The sequence below is a fragment of the Homalodisca vitripennis genome, chromosome 2 (genome assembly GCF_021130785.1).
Source record: "Homalodisca vitripennis isolate AUS2020 chromosome 2, UT_GWSS_2.1, whole genome shotgun sequence".
Taxonomy (NCBI): domain Eukaryota; kingdom Metazoa; phylum Arthropoda; class Insecta; order Hemiptera; family Cicadellidae; genus Homalodisca; species Homalodisca vitripennis.
In genome coordinates, this window is record NC_060208.1 from 138386856 (window position 1) to 138400841 (window position 13986).

Sequence of the window (13986 nt, forward strand, 5' to 3'; positions counted from 1 at the left end):
TATTTTAACCTTGGAAAGGTTAAATAATAATCTCACTCCTCTACTCAAGCCATTGTAGTGAGTATAAGTTAACATTCATGATGACAAAACTTTATTACCTTTATATTGGTAAAGGTTTTTTTTTGTTTTACATAACATATATAATTACATTCTTTTTCCCCTTAAAATTAGAAAGTAGGCAAGGTTTGTAAAATTCCAATGCCCATCTGGGTACGGTCATTGAATTTCAGTATAATATGATGTCTGTCCCAATAATGATTATGAGATATTCATATGTATCGTCATTGAAAACTCACTACCGGCATGACATAATACTAAATTCTATTATAATTAACAAACAGCTGATAAAAACCAAATCATTACAGAATGATCGTAAAGATTTAATAAAGTAAACTACAAAAGTATCTGACTCTTGATGAACAATTCTGAATCTTTCCAATACAGTACAGTTTTTATAATCCGGCCGTTCAGTACTCCAGCACATCTCGTAATCCAGCACTGTGACAGCGCCAATGAGTCATCTGTAGTTTTCAAGGCTCAGCCTGTCTGTATAACGTGATGTGCCCTCATTGCAGTTTGCATAGCAACAGTGATGTGTTGTCATCTTTTAATGGTAGTTATACACAGTGAGTCTGTCAAGGGTGAGCTTAGTGAAAATGAGTAGTGAGTACATTCAAGTGCAGTGTGATTTCGTAAAAACGTAAGCATGTCAACGTTTGGAAAAGGGCAAGGAGTTGGCTCATTTGTCTAAAGAATGCAGTGTTGGCCATGCAACAATTCATGACATAAAGAAAAAAAAGGATGCAAATTGAATCATTCTTCAAGAGGGGTAATGAACCTTCTTCCACCATAAGAAAATCATTGAAAGCAGATGAGTTTCCATAAGTAGAAGATGCAGTTTATGGTTGGTTCATACAAGAAAGAAACTGGCACACACCTATTTCAAGTGATATTCTCATGGAAAAGGCAATAATGTTTTACAACAAAATTACAAAAAAGGACGATTTCCATGCTAGTGTCAGGTGGTTGGATAAATTCAAAAGGTACTAACTAACTGGAGAAAACCCCTAGTGATGTAGAGGCTTTTGAGCCTTTTGTAAAAAAAGGAATGGGTTTGGGCCCAGGTCAGGTATACAATGCAGACGAGAGCAGTTTGTTCTGGTGTCTTTTTGCTGGAAAAACCCTTTGTTCATAAGGCGGAAGCTAGTGCCCCGGGTCTCAAATTGGCAAAAGATAGAATAACTTTTATTCCGTGTTTTAATTCTAGTGGCACCCATAAGTTGGGAAAAAATATTTCCGTCAGTAAAATAGTTTTTGAAGACTTTGCCTTCAAGACAGAAATTGCCTCAAATAGCTCTTATGTCGCTTGACAATTTTCCAGACATCCCAATGAAGAAGAACTCAAATCTAAAGATGGTAAAATTTTCACTGTATTTTTGCTCCCAAATGTAACTTTGTTACACAACCTATGGACCAAAATGTTATTCAAACTATAAAAACCAGTTACAAGAAAAGCCTATTGTACAGTGTCTTAGCAAAAGAGAAGAGTGTTGTTACAGCTTTAAAGGAAACTAGCCAGAAATATGTCTTTTTTAACTTGTAAAACTTGGCGTGGGAAAACTTCCTGCAAAAACAATTGTTGTTCGTGGACAAAGTTGTGGCCTTCTCTATATTTATTACAGACTTAAAAAAGAAGGTTGTAAGTGATTTACAATCGCAAAATGGCACAGATGTTGAATAAAATGAGTTGAGAGAAGCAATGATCGAAGAGCTAGTGGATGAACCTGATGATCTAACAAAAGCTGATGTAAATGCCTGGCTAGAAGGAGCAGACGACGAGCAGGGTCAAATCATGACAGAAGATAAGATAAGTGACAAGGAGGGTGGGGCGGAAGTAAGAGACAGTTCTACCCCAGCCGCTACACACACAGTAAACACGGGCACGGCTTTCTGTACCTTCGCCACTACAGTCACTTGAGCAGAGGAAAACAGGACTTGGGCTTCCGCTTCCAACATTCTAATACTCAGACACTTCAAGAAAATGTTTTTCTTTTTTAACTTTCAAACTATTTTACTGTTGTTGAAGCAAATGTACAGTAATGTGATTAATGTAATAATTAGTAGTTTATTGGTATAATTGACTCATACGTCAATTTAGTTTTTGTTTACATTTCAATGGCTTTCAATTACAACAAAAACGTTGTTTTTAATTAATTTCTCTACTTATTTTAGCCACCATAATTTTCAATAGCTTTCATAAGTAGTTATATGCTGTTAAAGGTATATTACACCATTTTGTACCATACCCCCACTCATCTGGCATTTTCGGTAGTCTGGCTTTACTAATCCTGATATAGGGCAGGATTAATGAGATCCTACTGTATTCCAAAATATTAAATCCATCCTGGTTTTACCAAACACATACATGTGGACTTGCTGGCTGTACTCACGAGGGTTATGCTAGACAACAGTCTATGTTAAATAACAATCTAGTCACAAGGCAGTGCTCCGTGTTGATTTTATATACTTAGCCTCATGAGTCTTAGCAGTTGTCGAATTAATGTTTGTTCACCCTTACTCAACATGTTATTATGTGGATAACACTTACTTATTACAATTAGGAATTTCTTATACATTTGGTACTAAACTAAGCTATATCTATATTTTTTGCTACAACATTTTTAGTTTCAGATAGACTTGTCATATATGTTTGCACATGATCTAGTTAGAGTCAATTTACTAATTTGTCACATGTTCCTATAAACAAAACAAAAAACAAGTTGTTTTAATCCTGTGGAACCCCCCAGGCTTGGATTTTATTTTACAATAAATATTACTCTTGACATTCTCCAGGTGGTTATTTAGATTGTGAGAATGTCCTTTTTGTTGCAGTCATATGACAAGGCCGTGTTCCACAGTGGCACACCTCCACCATTCAACCTGGGGGGCAGCCAGTCGGCAGGGCTAGCCCACAGTGGCACTTATGCCCCCCCTCTGTTCATTTCCACCCTGCCACCCCACCAACAACATGCGCACTCAGCGGCAACGCTCATGCACTCTCATCAACCTCTTCATCAGGTACAGACTCACTCCAGATAAATATTGTTAACCCTTTTAGGTCAGGGTGGCAATTTCAAGGTATATACAATTTTATGACTAATGTCCATAATAGTTAAAAACTGGACATGTAATAAATTGAGCATTTTGTAATGGTTTCGTACAAATATTTTTATGGTTCTCCTGTGTATTACTCTATTCAAATTAGTTATTTATGTTACCAAAATGTCCACAGTAAAACAATTTTTTGTACACCTATTAACATATTTTTCTCTTACGAAAATAAATCAAACCATTTTCAAATATTGTACTTTTTTATTGTTTTTATAAAATCAATACAGGGTGTTTCAAAAAAGACTTTACAACTTTGAAAAATTCATATAAAATTTATTAAACAAGATACAGAGCTGGTTTTGGTGTTGTTTAAAAGGAAAACAGTTCAAGTTTTGACTCGCGTAGTCCGCTAGTGCCTAATCGCACCGCACAAGCGCTAGTGACAGTTACGTTAAACATGGCTGCTTTCACTTGACCGGAGCGTGCTAGTTGTGTGTTTTGGTTAAAGAATCGAAGTCTGCGACAACAGTTCAGCGTAATTTTCGTACCAAGTGCGCTAAAGATGCTCTTAGTAGGCCTACAATTTATGAGTGGCATAGTTGTTTTGTAGAAACAGCGTGCTCAGTGAAACATAAAAAATCCTCAGGTCGTCCAAGCACATCTGATGAAGTCGTTGAGCAAGTGAGACAATGTTTTGTAAATAGCCCTGCGAAATCGACCCGGCGTGCACCTCGTGAGCTGCAAGTACCACATACGACGGTTTGGCGTGTGTTAAGAAAACGTTTGCACTTGAAACCAAACCGATATTCGCTTTTACAAGCAATTAAAGTCACTGATAAGATTGCCCGTAGGAATTTCGGTGTGGATATGTTAAATCGAGTGGATGGTGATGAACATTTCTTGGACAACATAATCTTTTCTGACGAGTCCACTTTTCACTTAAGTGGCAAGGTAAACACACATAACTGTAGGATTTGGGGCAGTGAGAATCCACATGAAACACTACAACATGTTCATGATAGCCCTAAAATGAACGTTTTTTTTTGTGCGTTGAGCAAGAGGAAAGTGTACGGCCCCTTTTTTTCCAAGATAGAACCATTAATGGGATAGTGTACCTTGATATGTTGCAACATTTTTTAATACCACAGATTGATGAGGATGACTGAGAACGAAATGTTTTCTTTATGCAAGATGGCGCACCACCACACTATCTGACTGACGTGAGGGATTTTCTAAATGACCGCTTCCCAGGTCAATGGATTGGCCGTGATGCGCCAATTGCATGGCCCCTGTTCACCCGACCTGACACTGATAAATTTTTCTTTTGGGGTTTAATAAAAGATATGGTGTACGTACCCCCTTTGCCGGCCACTCTACCTGAACTTAGAGCAAGAATTTACGCTGCTGCTGAGCAAGTTACATCTGAAATGCTAGTGCGAGTCTGGGAAAAAATCGACTACCGATGGGATGTCTGCAGAATAACCAATGGAAGCCACATAGAACATCTTTAGTTTAAGTTAAAAAAACTTGAAGTTTTTTCCTTTAAAATAACACCAAAACCAGGTCTGTACCTTGTTTAATAAAATTTATATGAATTTTCAAAGTTATAAAGTCCTTTTTGAAACGCCCTGTACAATTATAATACATTTTACTAGGGAAGGCAATATAAGGCATAATATCAAATTTGATGTAAACAATGCACAAACAGTTAATACTTCACTAGCAGTTAACAAAAAAAATCAAACTTTTCAAAGAGCCGTTTAAAAAGTTAAGGCATTGAGAAATGTCAAATAATTATTTTTGTTGACTAAATAAAATTGTTAATTACTCAATTGTAATTCTTTTTGTTCAAAGATAAATTATATGTTTTACATGGTTATATTTTGAATTGGCTGGTTGTAAGGAGGTGATGGCATTACTGCCTTCTAGTGTTTTTTATAGTACTAAACTCTTGTTTGATCCTAAAGGGTTAGAAGTATAACAAACAAAATACAAATCACCAACATATTTTTATATATTGACAGTGAAAGGGTGAGGCTTAATTTTTCACAACTTTGTATTTTTTTTACTAAATAATAACTTTGCCTATTATATTAAAGAGAATTAACAACCTTCACAGCTGCTCTATACTGAGTGAGACCGACTACTCTCTCTCCTATTCTGCGCCGTAAGGCGTCTGCAGCAGTCAGTGTGTTAAAAGCAGGGGCTTTCATTAGCAGTTTTGTAATAGGATGGTTTTATTCTTTAAAATCTTAAGTTCTACATTCTCTTTCATCATTGGTAGAAATAATGCCACAAAAATCTTTTCAAACACAATTTATTGTAATTGTTCATGCAGTCAGCAGATATTCAGGCAAAATCACACACACATATTGTAGTTGATGACTGTCAAAAGAGGTTGGTGAAACAAATCGGTGTATGTACTGATATAGACAATATATGAAGATCTTGTGGAATATTTGTGGACATAGTGCATTTTACATTTAACCCTTTGAGGACAATGTAGTATTTGGACGATAGGTCTCTAGAAGTGTGGGAGAAAGATGATGCAGTTTGCTTATAGTTGTCAGTATTTTTGTGAGAATCCCAGAACTACTGCTACACAATTTAATTTAATTGTATGATGCTAATATTATGAAAAATGAAATGAAGTGAAATGTGAAATAATTAATGAAATTAAAGTAATGTTTTGGAATGTGCATTTTTGGTATGTTAAAACTTCAATGAACTCGCATATATTTTCAAAAAATAAAAAGATAATCTATGTTGGCTTTTAAAAATTGTTTATGTTAATATATCCCCATTGAAATCCGATAGTCATTCAAGGCTAACATTTGTCTTTAATGAAATTCTCATAAAATATATTCACAGTTTAGTGAAAGGAGTACTAACAAGAATAGTATTGTTCCTCCCACTGGGATTGTTTCTGACACACATAAAACAAACCATTTGAAACTGAATAAAAATAAAACGTATTTGTTTGTTTGTATCATTTCAGTGCAACTAAAATAATACGTAATGAAGAACATTTCTGTACAAATATTTTTCGTCATCAAAGGGTTAAAAGAATAGTTGAAGGTTACTACTGATTATTTTATATGTATAAATGTTGAAGCCAATAAATCACAAGGTCAGTGTGTTATTAACGTGGTTAGAGGAGGGAGGGAAGCTCGGCGCTAGGTACTGACTTGGTTTGTATCTGTCTTGTTCACAGATTGAAATGAGGAATCATGGGAGACGAATGGTCAGTACAGCCCCCGTAATGTTAAATGTTTGACCAAGCAACCTCCAGTCTTGTACCACATTTCCACTAATTCTTGTTGCGTGCAATGTTTCTTTTGGTGGAATTTTTAACAATTTTATGAGCGTATTCCCCCTGAATTTTCAATTGATCACAGTTGAAAATCCGTGTAAAATTTCTAAATGTATCGTGATAAACAATTAGTGGAAATGTAAGCGCCATTTGTTTGCTAACCTCACCTCTTGAGATTCCTACCATTATAACTGCTGACTGCTTTTTATGCTTTGTTCTTTTTTTTTAACTAATGTCGTCATCGTGTACGTCAAGTTTCCATCTCACCAATAATAAACATCTAATCCAATCATTGGTCCATTCAGTCAGATCATTAGTGTATAGCGTTCGTATTGTAGCTGTATTCCTTGTGTGTTATCATCTGATGGTGTACTGCACCAGACTTTCCCACTAGTATGGATAGAAATGTGAAGCTTCGCATCATGTGAATGATTGTTGTCCATTAATGTACCTCTGTGATGAACCAAATCCTCTTACCTTTCCTCTATCAATGTCGAAGATAGCTTTAAAGATATGCTGAAAACATCATCATTATCATTTAGAAGTAAAACATAGGCCATTGTGCTTCAAGGGATGTGTTTTTATGATTTTACTACCAACATGACACTGAAAACCAGTAATTAATAACTTACTTATAATTTAATCAATTCTCCTAATAAACTTAGTAAAGCAGTCACCCTAATAATATTATAAATGTGAAAGTGCCTTTGTGTGTTTGTTTTGTTTTCACACATAAACAATTGTACTGAAATTTTAACATGGATATGGGTCCCTGACATGAATATAGGCATATTCGTATTTTGAAAATCCCAAATGGTCTCTGAAATAGCAAAAAATCCCATCTTGGATTCTAAGTGGTACTTTGTATGACTTAAGTAAATAAATAATGATTTAATTCTTTTTATAGTAAAAAATTTAAATAAATGGAAATGTATGTTATCAGATTGGATTTCAAAGAGGTGAAGGCAGTAATTTCCCTTCTAACAATAATAAGTTCCTTGTTCGTAACAAGGAAATAAAAGTGTAAGCTTGGTAAAAAAAGTTCATGAGCCTAAGTCCAGATATGATGTGTAATTTGGAATGTCCAGAAACTTCAAGATTAATTATAATTAACAGATGTTAATTTTTTGAAAATAATGTAAACAATTTTTTTATATCCACATTTCTTATGAGTATAGAATAAATTGCCGGACACAATCACTAAAATTATAAAAGTAAACTAAATGTGACATTACATGAATTATTTCATAACTAAATCACGTTAAATTAAGCTACGGAGTTGAAGAAATTTACATAAGTAAACAACACACAATTGCTATGACAATTACTTAGCTGGAATGTGAATGGCTGTTTTACAGAAAGAATAGCTACATAAAAGTTATGATTTTGTTTTATATACACATGCATATATCCCTTCCAGCTCATTTGGAAGAAGGTAGATTTCACTTGTACCGTCATCTCTAATTGTGAGAGTGAAGATGCTTATTAGTTAAGCAGCTGTAAAATTATACACATTGGCCTCTGTAGTTTATTTCAACTACTACAAATGCATAATAGTGTGCTGTTTAATTTCTGTTAACTCTTGACAGCCAACTGAAAAACTATCAAGGAAGCAAATTATTAAAATTTTACCTACATGTTGGAAACAGAACATTGTTGTTTTCTAGTTTTGCTCGATTAAGTTTTTGAAGTTGCTACACTTTTATTTTCTATTTTGATTCTAGTTATTGTAAATTAGTTGTAATAATGTCAAGGACGTTTTATCAATTTTAGATTTGGCTGGATGCGTTGTTGTGAGTTAGGCATTCAGCAGTGTAACTTTTCTGAGAATATGGTGATTGGGATTCGGACACTATTTATCAACTATGATCTGATGTGACGATTCAAGAGATTCTGATGTGAGTTTAGTAAATGAAGATATCGGTAAAGTTGATTGTGGAAACATTCTACATTTGTGCTGACTGTGGTGCAGCTCTAAACACGGCAAATAAACTCAGCAATAGTCTGCTAGATATTTTAACTTTAAACTGTATTTTAATTTTTTACTAGTCATTAAAAGGAGTAGTGGATGAAATAAATTCAGATTTTTAATTTTTATAACTCTAGGATTGCAAAGTTTAGAAAATAATTAGTAAAGAATTAAAATTATTCAATTTACCATGCAAAAATATTTGTTTAAAAGTTTGAAATTTGCAATTGACAAATCATGGATACTGCTCAGTCTATGATAATCAGATGTTGATCTTGTAGTAAATTAATTAGGATGGACAAGTAACATATGAAATATTAATCGGTTGTTTTAGAGAATAAATAAGCTGCACATTTATTTTTCCATTTTTGTTTATTAGCCATCATTTGCACAGATTTGTAGATAAATGTATGAAAAAGGTGTGTGTGCTTCCTTGTAATATTGTTTAGATGGTATTAGGTTTACACTGCATTCGTCTCTGTCAATTATGCATTACACATATTCTTTATCTAAGCTACATTTGTTCTTGTTTAAAAAAATATAAAACAATAAAGGTGTGTGTGCTTCCTTGTAATATTGTTTAGATGGTATTAGGTTTACACTGCATTCGTCTCTGTCAATTATGCATTACACATATTCTTTATCTAAGCTACATTTGTTCTTGTTTAAAAAAATATAAAACAATAAAGGTGTGTGTGCTTCCTTGTAATATTGTTTAGATGGTATTAGGTTTACACTGCATTCGTCTCTGTCAATTATGCATTACACATATTCTTTATCTAAGCTACATTTGTTCTTGTTTAAAAAAATATAAAACAATAAAGGTGTGTGTGCTTCCTTGTAATATTGTTTAGATGGTATTAGGTTTACACTGCATTCGTCTCTGTCAATTATGCATTACACATATTCTTTATCTAAGCTACATTTGTTCTTGTTTAAAAAAATATAAAACAATAAAGGTGTGTGTGCTTCCTTGTAATATTGTTTAGATGGTATTAGGTTTACACTGCATTCGTCTCTGTCAATTATGCATTACACATATTCTTTATCTAAGCTACATTTGTTCTTGTTTAAAAAAATATAAAACAATAAAGGTGTGACGTAACAAAAAATAACAGAATTGATTATTTCATTACAGATAAATATTTTTATACAGGTACAGATAATGATTATCAGATAAACAATCAATCTATTAATAGAAACAATCTAATCAGATGGTTATAGATATAAAAAAAAAACACACAAAATTTACAGTACCAAGATCTGCGGAAATATACTTTAATACTATTAGTGAATAAAGTAAAGGCTTTACAAACTAAACAAGAACACATAGACAATATATACTCCTGCTCCTCAAAGGGTTAACACATGTTATACATTCAGGATAATGTATCCAATATAATAACAAATTGATAATGGTGTAGTAAGCCTGCAAGTGGTGATAATTTTAAATTCGGAAGATGTAAATGATTAGCTCAAGTCAGCAATTGCATCCGTGTTATAACCAAAGTAGAAAATTATTGTAATAATCGAGAACCTTAAGATGTAATGACTCATTCTGATGCCATGGCACAGCTAGATTTTTGTTGAGCGATAAATCCAACATTTTGATAGTGGCTATGATAAACTTGAAACATCTGCATGACCATACTACACAGAAGTAGTATACTGAAAAGTTAAACAAAAGATATAATAGTTATTTTTATGAACAGTAAACAACATTTCTTTTTATTTGTTTTTTCACACAATTAATCTCTGTCAAACTAAATAATAAATTTGTTCTTATTAATGTTATATTATTTGTAACAAATGAAAGTTCTTTATTATCTACAACATATTTAGTTTTTACTGTATTCCCAGATATTTCTGTACTTGCATCACTTCTGGTCCAAAATAATCATGACAAAAAAGGTTGCACTGTAATTATTTATTATTTTAGTAAACAGAACAGTAATATTCACTATCTGAGAATAAGCTATGTTTAACATGTGTATTTAGAACAGATAATTTGCAATAGTGCTTTGCAAAAAGTATCTTGGTAATGGAGGATTACTACTGTTATCAGATTCAGCATGCACTATCTCTGTACCCTGCTTGCACCGAGAATAGCTTTCATTCATACATACCTTTTAATAAGTCAAAGTCAGTTTTCAGTGCTTACAATTATCAAGCTTCTAATTGTTTTAATTGAGCATAATACAGTACAATGCAACGCAACGCAGCAAGAATAGATGTGAATTGAATATAATCTGATGTTAACAGGCAAATAGCAATATCAAATAACAGTGGTAAAGGCAAAATTCAATGCTATACAAAAACTTACATCTGAACTATGTGAATGATCATGTTGCATAGTAACATGCAACTTAATCATCAAGCATGGTCATCATAATCACACAGGACTGTTAATTAATGTAAAACAAATGATCATTGTAAAGACGGAAATTTTTAAACATTTGTGATTCTGGATTTATCCTCTTATGGAACTTAAACTAGTAGCTAATGGTGGAATTTGACAGAGTATTATAAACATGTTCTATTATAAAGAATTGTGTATTCTGGATACAGGTTATGACCTGTGTTATAGCACAAGATTTACTACCAAATTATGCAGAAACAGGATCTGATGTAGCAATTCCTAATAATATTTCTCTTCAACTCCTGAAAGCTGCATATTGCCTAATCCATAAAATTATTTAAAGTGAAATGTAGTATAAGATAATAATACAAACCTTCATTAATTATGTAGGCACACTTGTGACCTGTACAGATTTCAAAATTTTCACTTGGGGAAAATTTAAACTAGACATATATTTTTAACGTCTTCAGCTAATTTAACTAGCCAATGCATGAGCATCTTCTAGGGTGGGTTTAGCTTTTGTAGATAGCCATGAAACAATCGGTAACAACATTTATAAACTGGTTTAATTATGAAACTGTACAGTTATAAAGCTTTTAGTTTGCTTGCTTTTTTGTTTTCATATGTTATATATGAAGTGGTCATTTTGTGTTTGTATATTATGAAGTTGTTTATATTTGTTAGTGCCGTCCACCCATTGGTTAGTTTACTAAAAATTGTGTTTTTATAAATATACTAATACAAATAACTTTGTCATTTATATTAGCATAATATATGTATAGACATTTTGAAATAAGTTGTGTAATAGTTAAGTCTGTGTGTTTGTATATATGACAAGTTTTAAGTTAATTAGATTATGAATGTACTGCTATTGATTAGTCATATCTTTTGATTTTATTAGTAACACAGAAGCTAATCATTCATACAAATATAGTATTTTGAAGCCTGGAAGAAAATTTTATTTAGTTCTGAGGACCATAGTGTATGTAATACCACCTACACTTCAACAATAGTTGTTCATTAAAAAAAAATAACTTTCCTGGAATTTGATTATTATATTCAAACCAGAATTAACAATTTATAAATTTGTAATATAGTTTGATTTACTTTTACTTTATACTATGCTTCGTCATTTTTAAAATATATATACTTCTTCATTTTCATCACCTCCCCATACACATTATATAAAGACAAATAGTTATCTCTCTTGTTATTTCTCTTTGGGTTTGTTTTGGTACCGGTATTTCATTTACATAATCCAGTATAATTATTATTATCAAATTAGCATTTACAAATTTATATTCAATTTAATTCACAAGTGCGGAAGAGAATGAATGGACTTGTTTAATAATAATTTAATAAACCTATAGTACTGCATAGACTGTGTCACGGTTCAGCCCGGGTCGCCCACTTCTGCCTCATTTATAACAAAACAGTACGGTTTATGGAGTAATAAAAAGAAAAACATATCTTTATTCATTTATTTTTCAACAACTTTTATTCTCGCAAAAAAATCACCTTATCAAATAAATAAAAGCTGTTTTGTTAAAGAAAGGCTGTTTTAATGTCTCTTTGTTATTACTAATTTTTATGATTTATTCTAATTTACTTTATACACAAGAAGAAAATTTTAGAATGTTGTTATGACTGTGATATGCTTTACGGCAGTATTTATGAAAGACAGCAAATAAAAACTAAGCACCAGTTTTGGACATTGGTTTTGCTGGTAAAGGGACATGGTTGTATAATGGCCCTCATGAGAATGTCCGGTCAACTAAGCTTTATAAGGTGGTAAAAGGTATATAGAAGGTTTGTTTCTCCTTTATAAGTATTGTCTGCTGTTTCAGGATGGTGCCAGCAATGCGGGTCCTCGGTCACAAGCCACATCTCAGCCAAACAAGGCCGCCACCAAGCAGCCCAACTATAGCCCATCCTTTTGGGCGACCAGCTCCTAGACTTCGGCTGGCGAATCTCACCACCCCCACCCTCTTATCATTGTTATCAACGGGGTGTGTTATGTTTAAATAATCGCCCTGTCTCTCAGTTGTGGTGCGATTGTGATGCTCTTCTTTTCCTGTATAATTCTTTGTTGTTCTACGGGCTTTGCACTCTGAATGTCGCCTCTTGAATGTTTTCGTCGGGGACGTCGTTTCTGATGATCCTTCGCGGAGGACTTGTACGAAGGAATTTGCATAATGTATTATATGTGTAGTCTAGATTTTGTTTTTCGTAAATATTACTGATTTAATCATTATTAATACGAGATAAATTGTATTATTTTTCGCTGTATTTTCTAATGCATTTTTGTAGTCGGCATGAAGATAAATTAATTTATCACTTGTCTCCTTGTACATCAAAAATAAAAGTAAATATTGAAGTTAAACTGTTACATTCGGGTACTTTTTTTGTTGATTTTGCCAAAGACCCGTGTAAATACGGTTTCACAAGCCTGAGATTTCTTAATTTTAGTTGAGTTTAACAGTCAATAAAAAATAAGACTGATTTTAATTATAATAGACACTTGTGATTTTCCCTTAAATTAATTGTATCATTCTAGTGTTGTGATAAGATAGCAAAGCTTGTGAAATTGTGTTGATACGAGTCGGTGGAGACTGCCAACCCCGAATGCTCTGTGTATGGCCACAGTCATGTATGTAGACTATAGGTAAGACTGTGGATAGTTTGCGGTTGGTCAAATTATATTGTGTATTTATATTTACTAATCATAACTCGACAGTGACATTTCATTTAATACAAAAAGATATTTGCTAAAGTCAATGTGTTACTTTTGTTATTTATCCTTGCTCAGAAACAGTTGGTAAGTATACGGAATAAGAAACCAATATTCTTAGTATAACATTTTTATTATTTGTGATGAAAGATTTTGTATATACACAGCATATACAAAACACCAATTGCATCTACAGGAGTTAATAGATTTTGATATTGATTTTTCAAGAGCCAAGAGTTTTACAATATTAAATGGGTCAAGTGACTTCTATAAAGAAAGGTTATCCTGTTCAATGTGGAGTCGTAACAACTATTGGTCAGTAGTTGTGTTTAAATTTTAAAGAAAGATTTAAATCACATGTGAAATTGCCAAAGAAGAGGTAAAGTGAGTAAACCGGGTACATAATAAAGAGATGCCAAAATTTGGGAAAATCCAAAAATGTTAAGAAGTACATCAACAAATACAAAGAATAAATTTAAATACACTTAAATTTCTAATTTTCA

The 13986-nt window shown here is 32.8% G+C and overlaps 1 protein-coding gene across 4 annotated transcripts in view; it reads left to right on the top strand.

Moving 5' to 3' along the window:
- The window catches only part of LOC124354803 (protein lingerer), a 47475-nt gene extending 33945 nt beyond the window's left edge, over positions 1–13530 (top strand). For 3 of the 4 annotated variants that reach the window (XM_046805522.1, XM_046805523.1, XM_046805526.1), the window contains 3 exons: positions 2893–3078; positions 6326–6355; positions 12600–13530. In XM_046805522.1, coding sequence (XP_046661478.1) covers positions 2893–3078; positions 6326–6355; positions 12600–12707 — 324 coding nt within the window. In that variant the 3' untranslated portion in view covers positions 12708–13530. The remainder of the gene's footprint in view (positions 1–2892; positions 3079–6325; positions 6356–12599) is intronic. The other variant, XM_046805525.1, reaches the window with a different exon arrangement.
- The last annotated feature ends 456 nt before the right edge of the window (positions 13531–13986 follow it).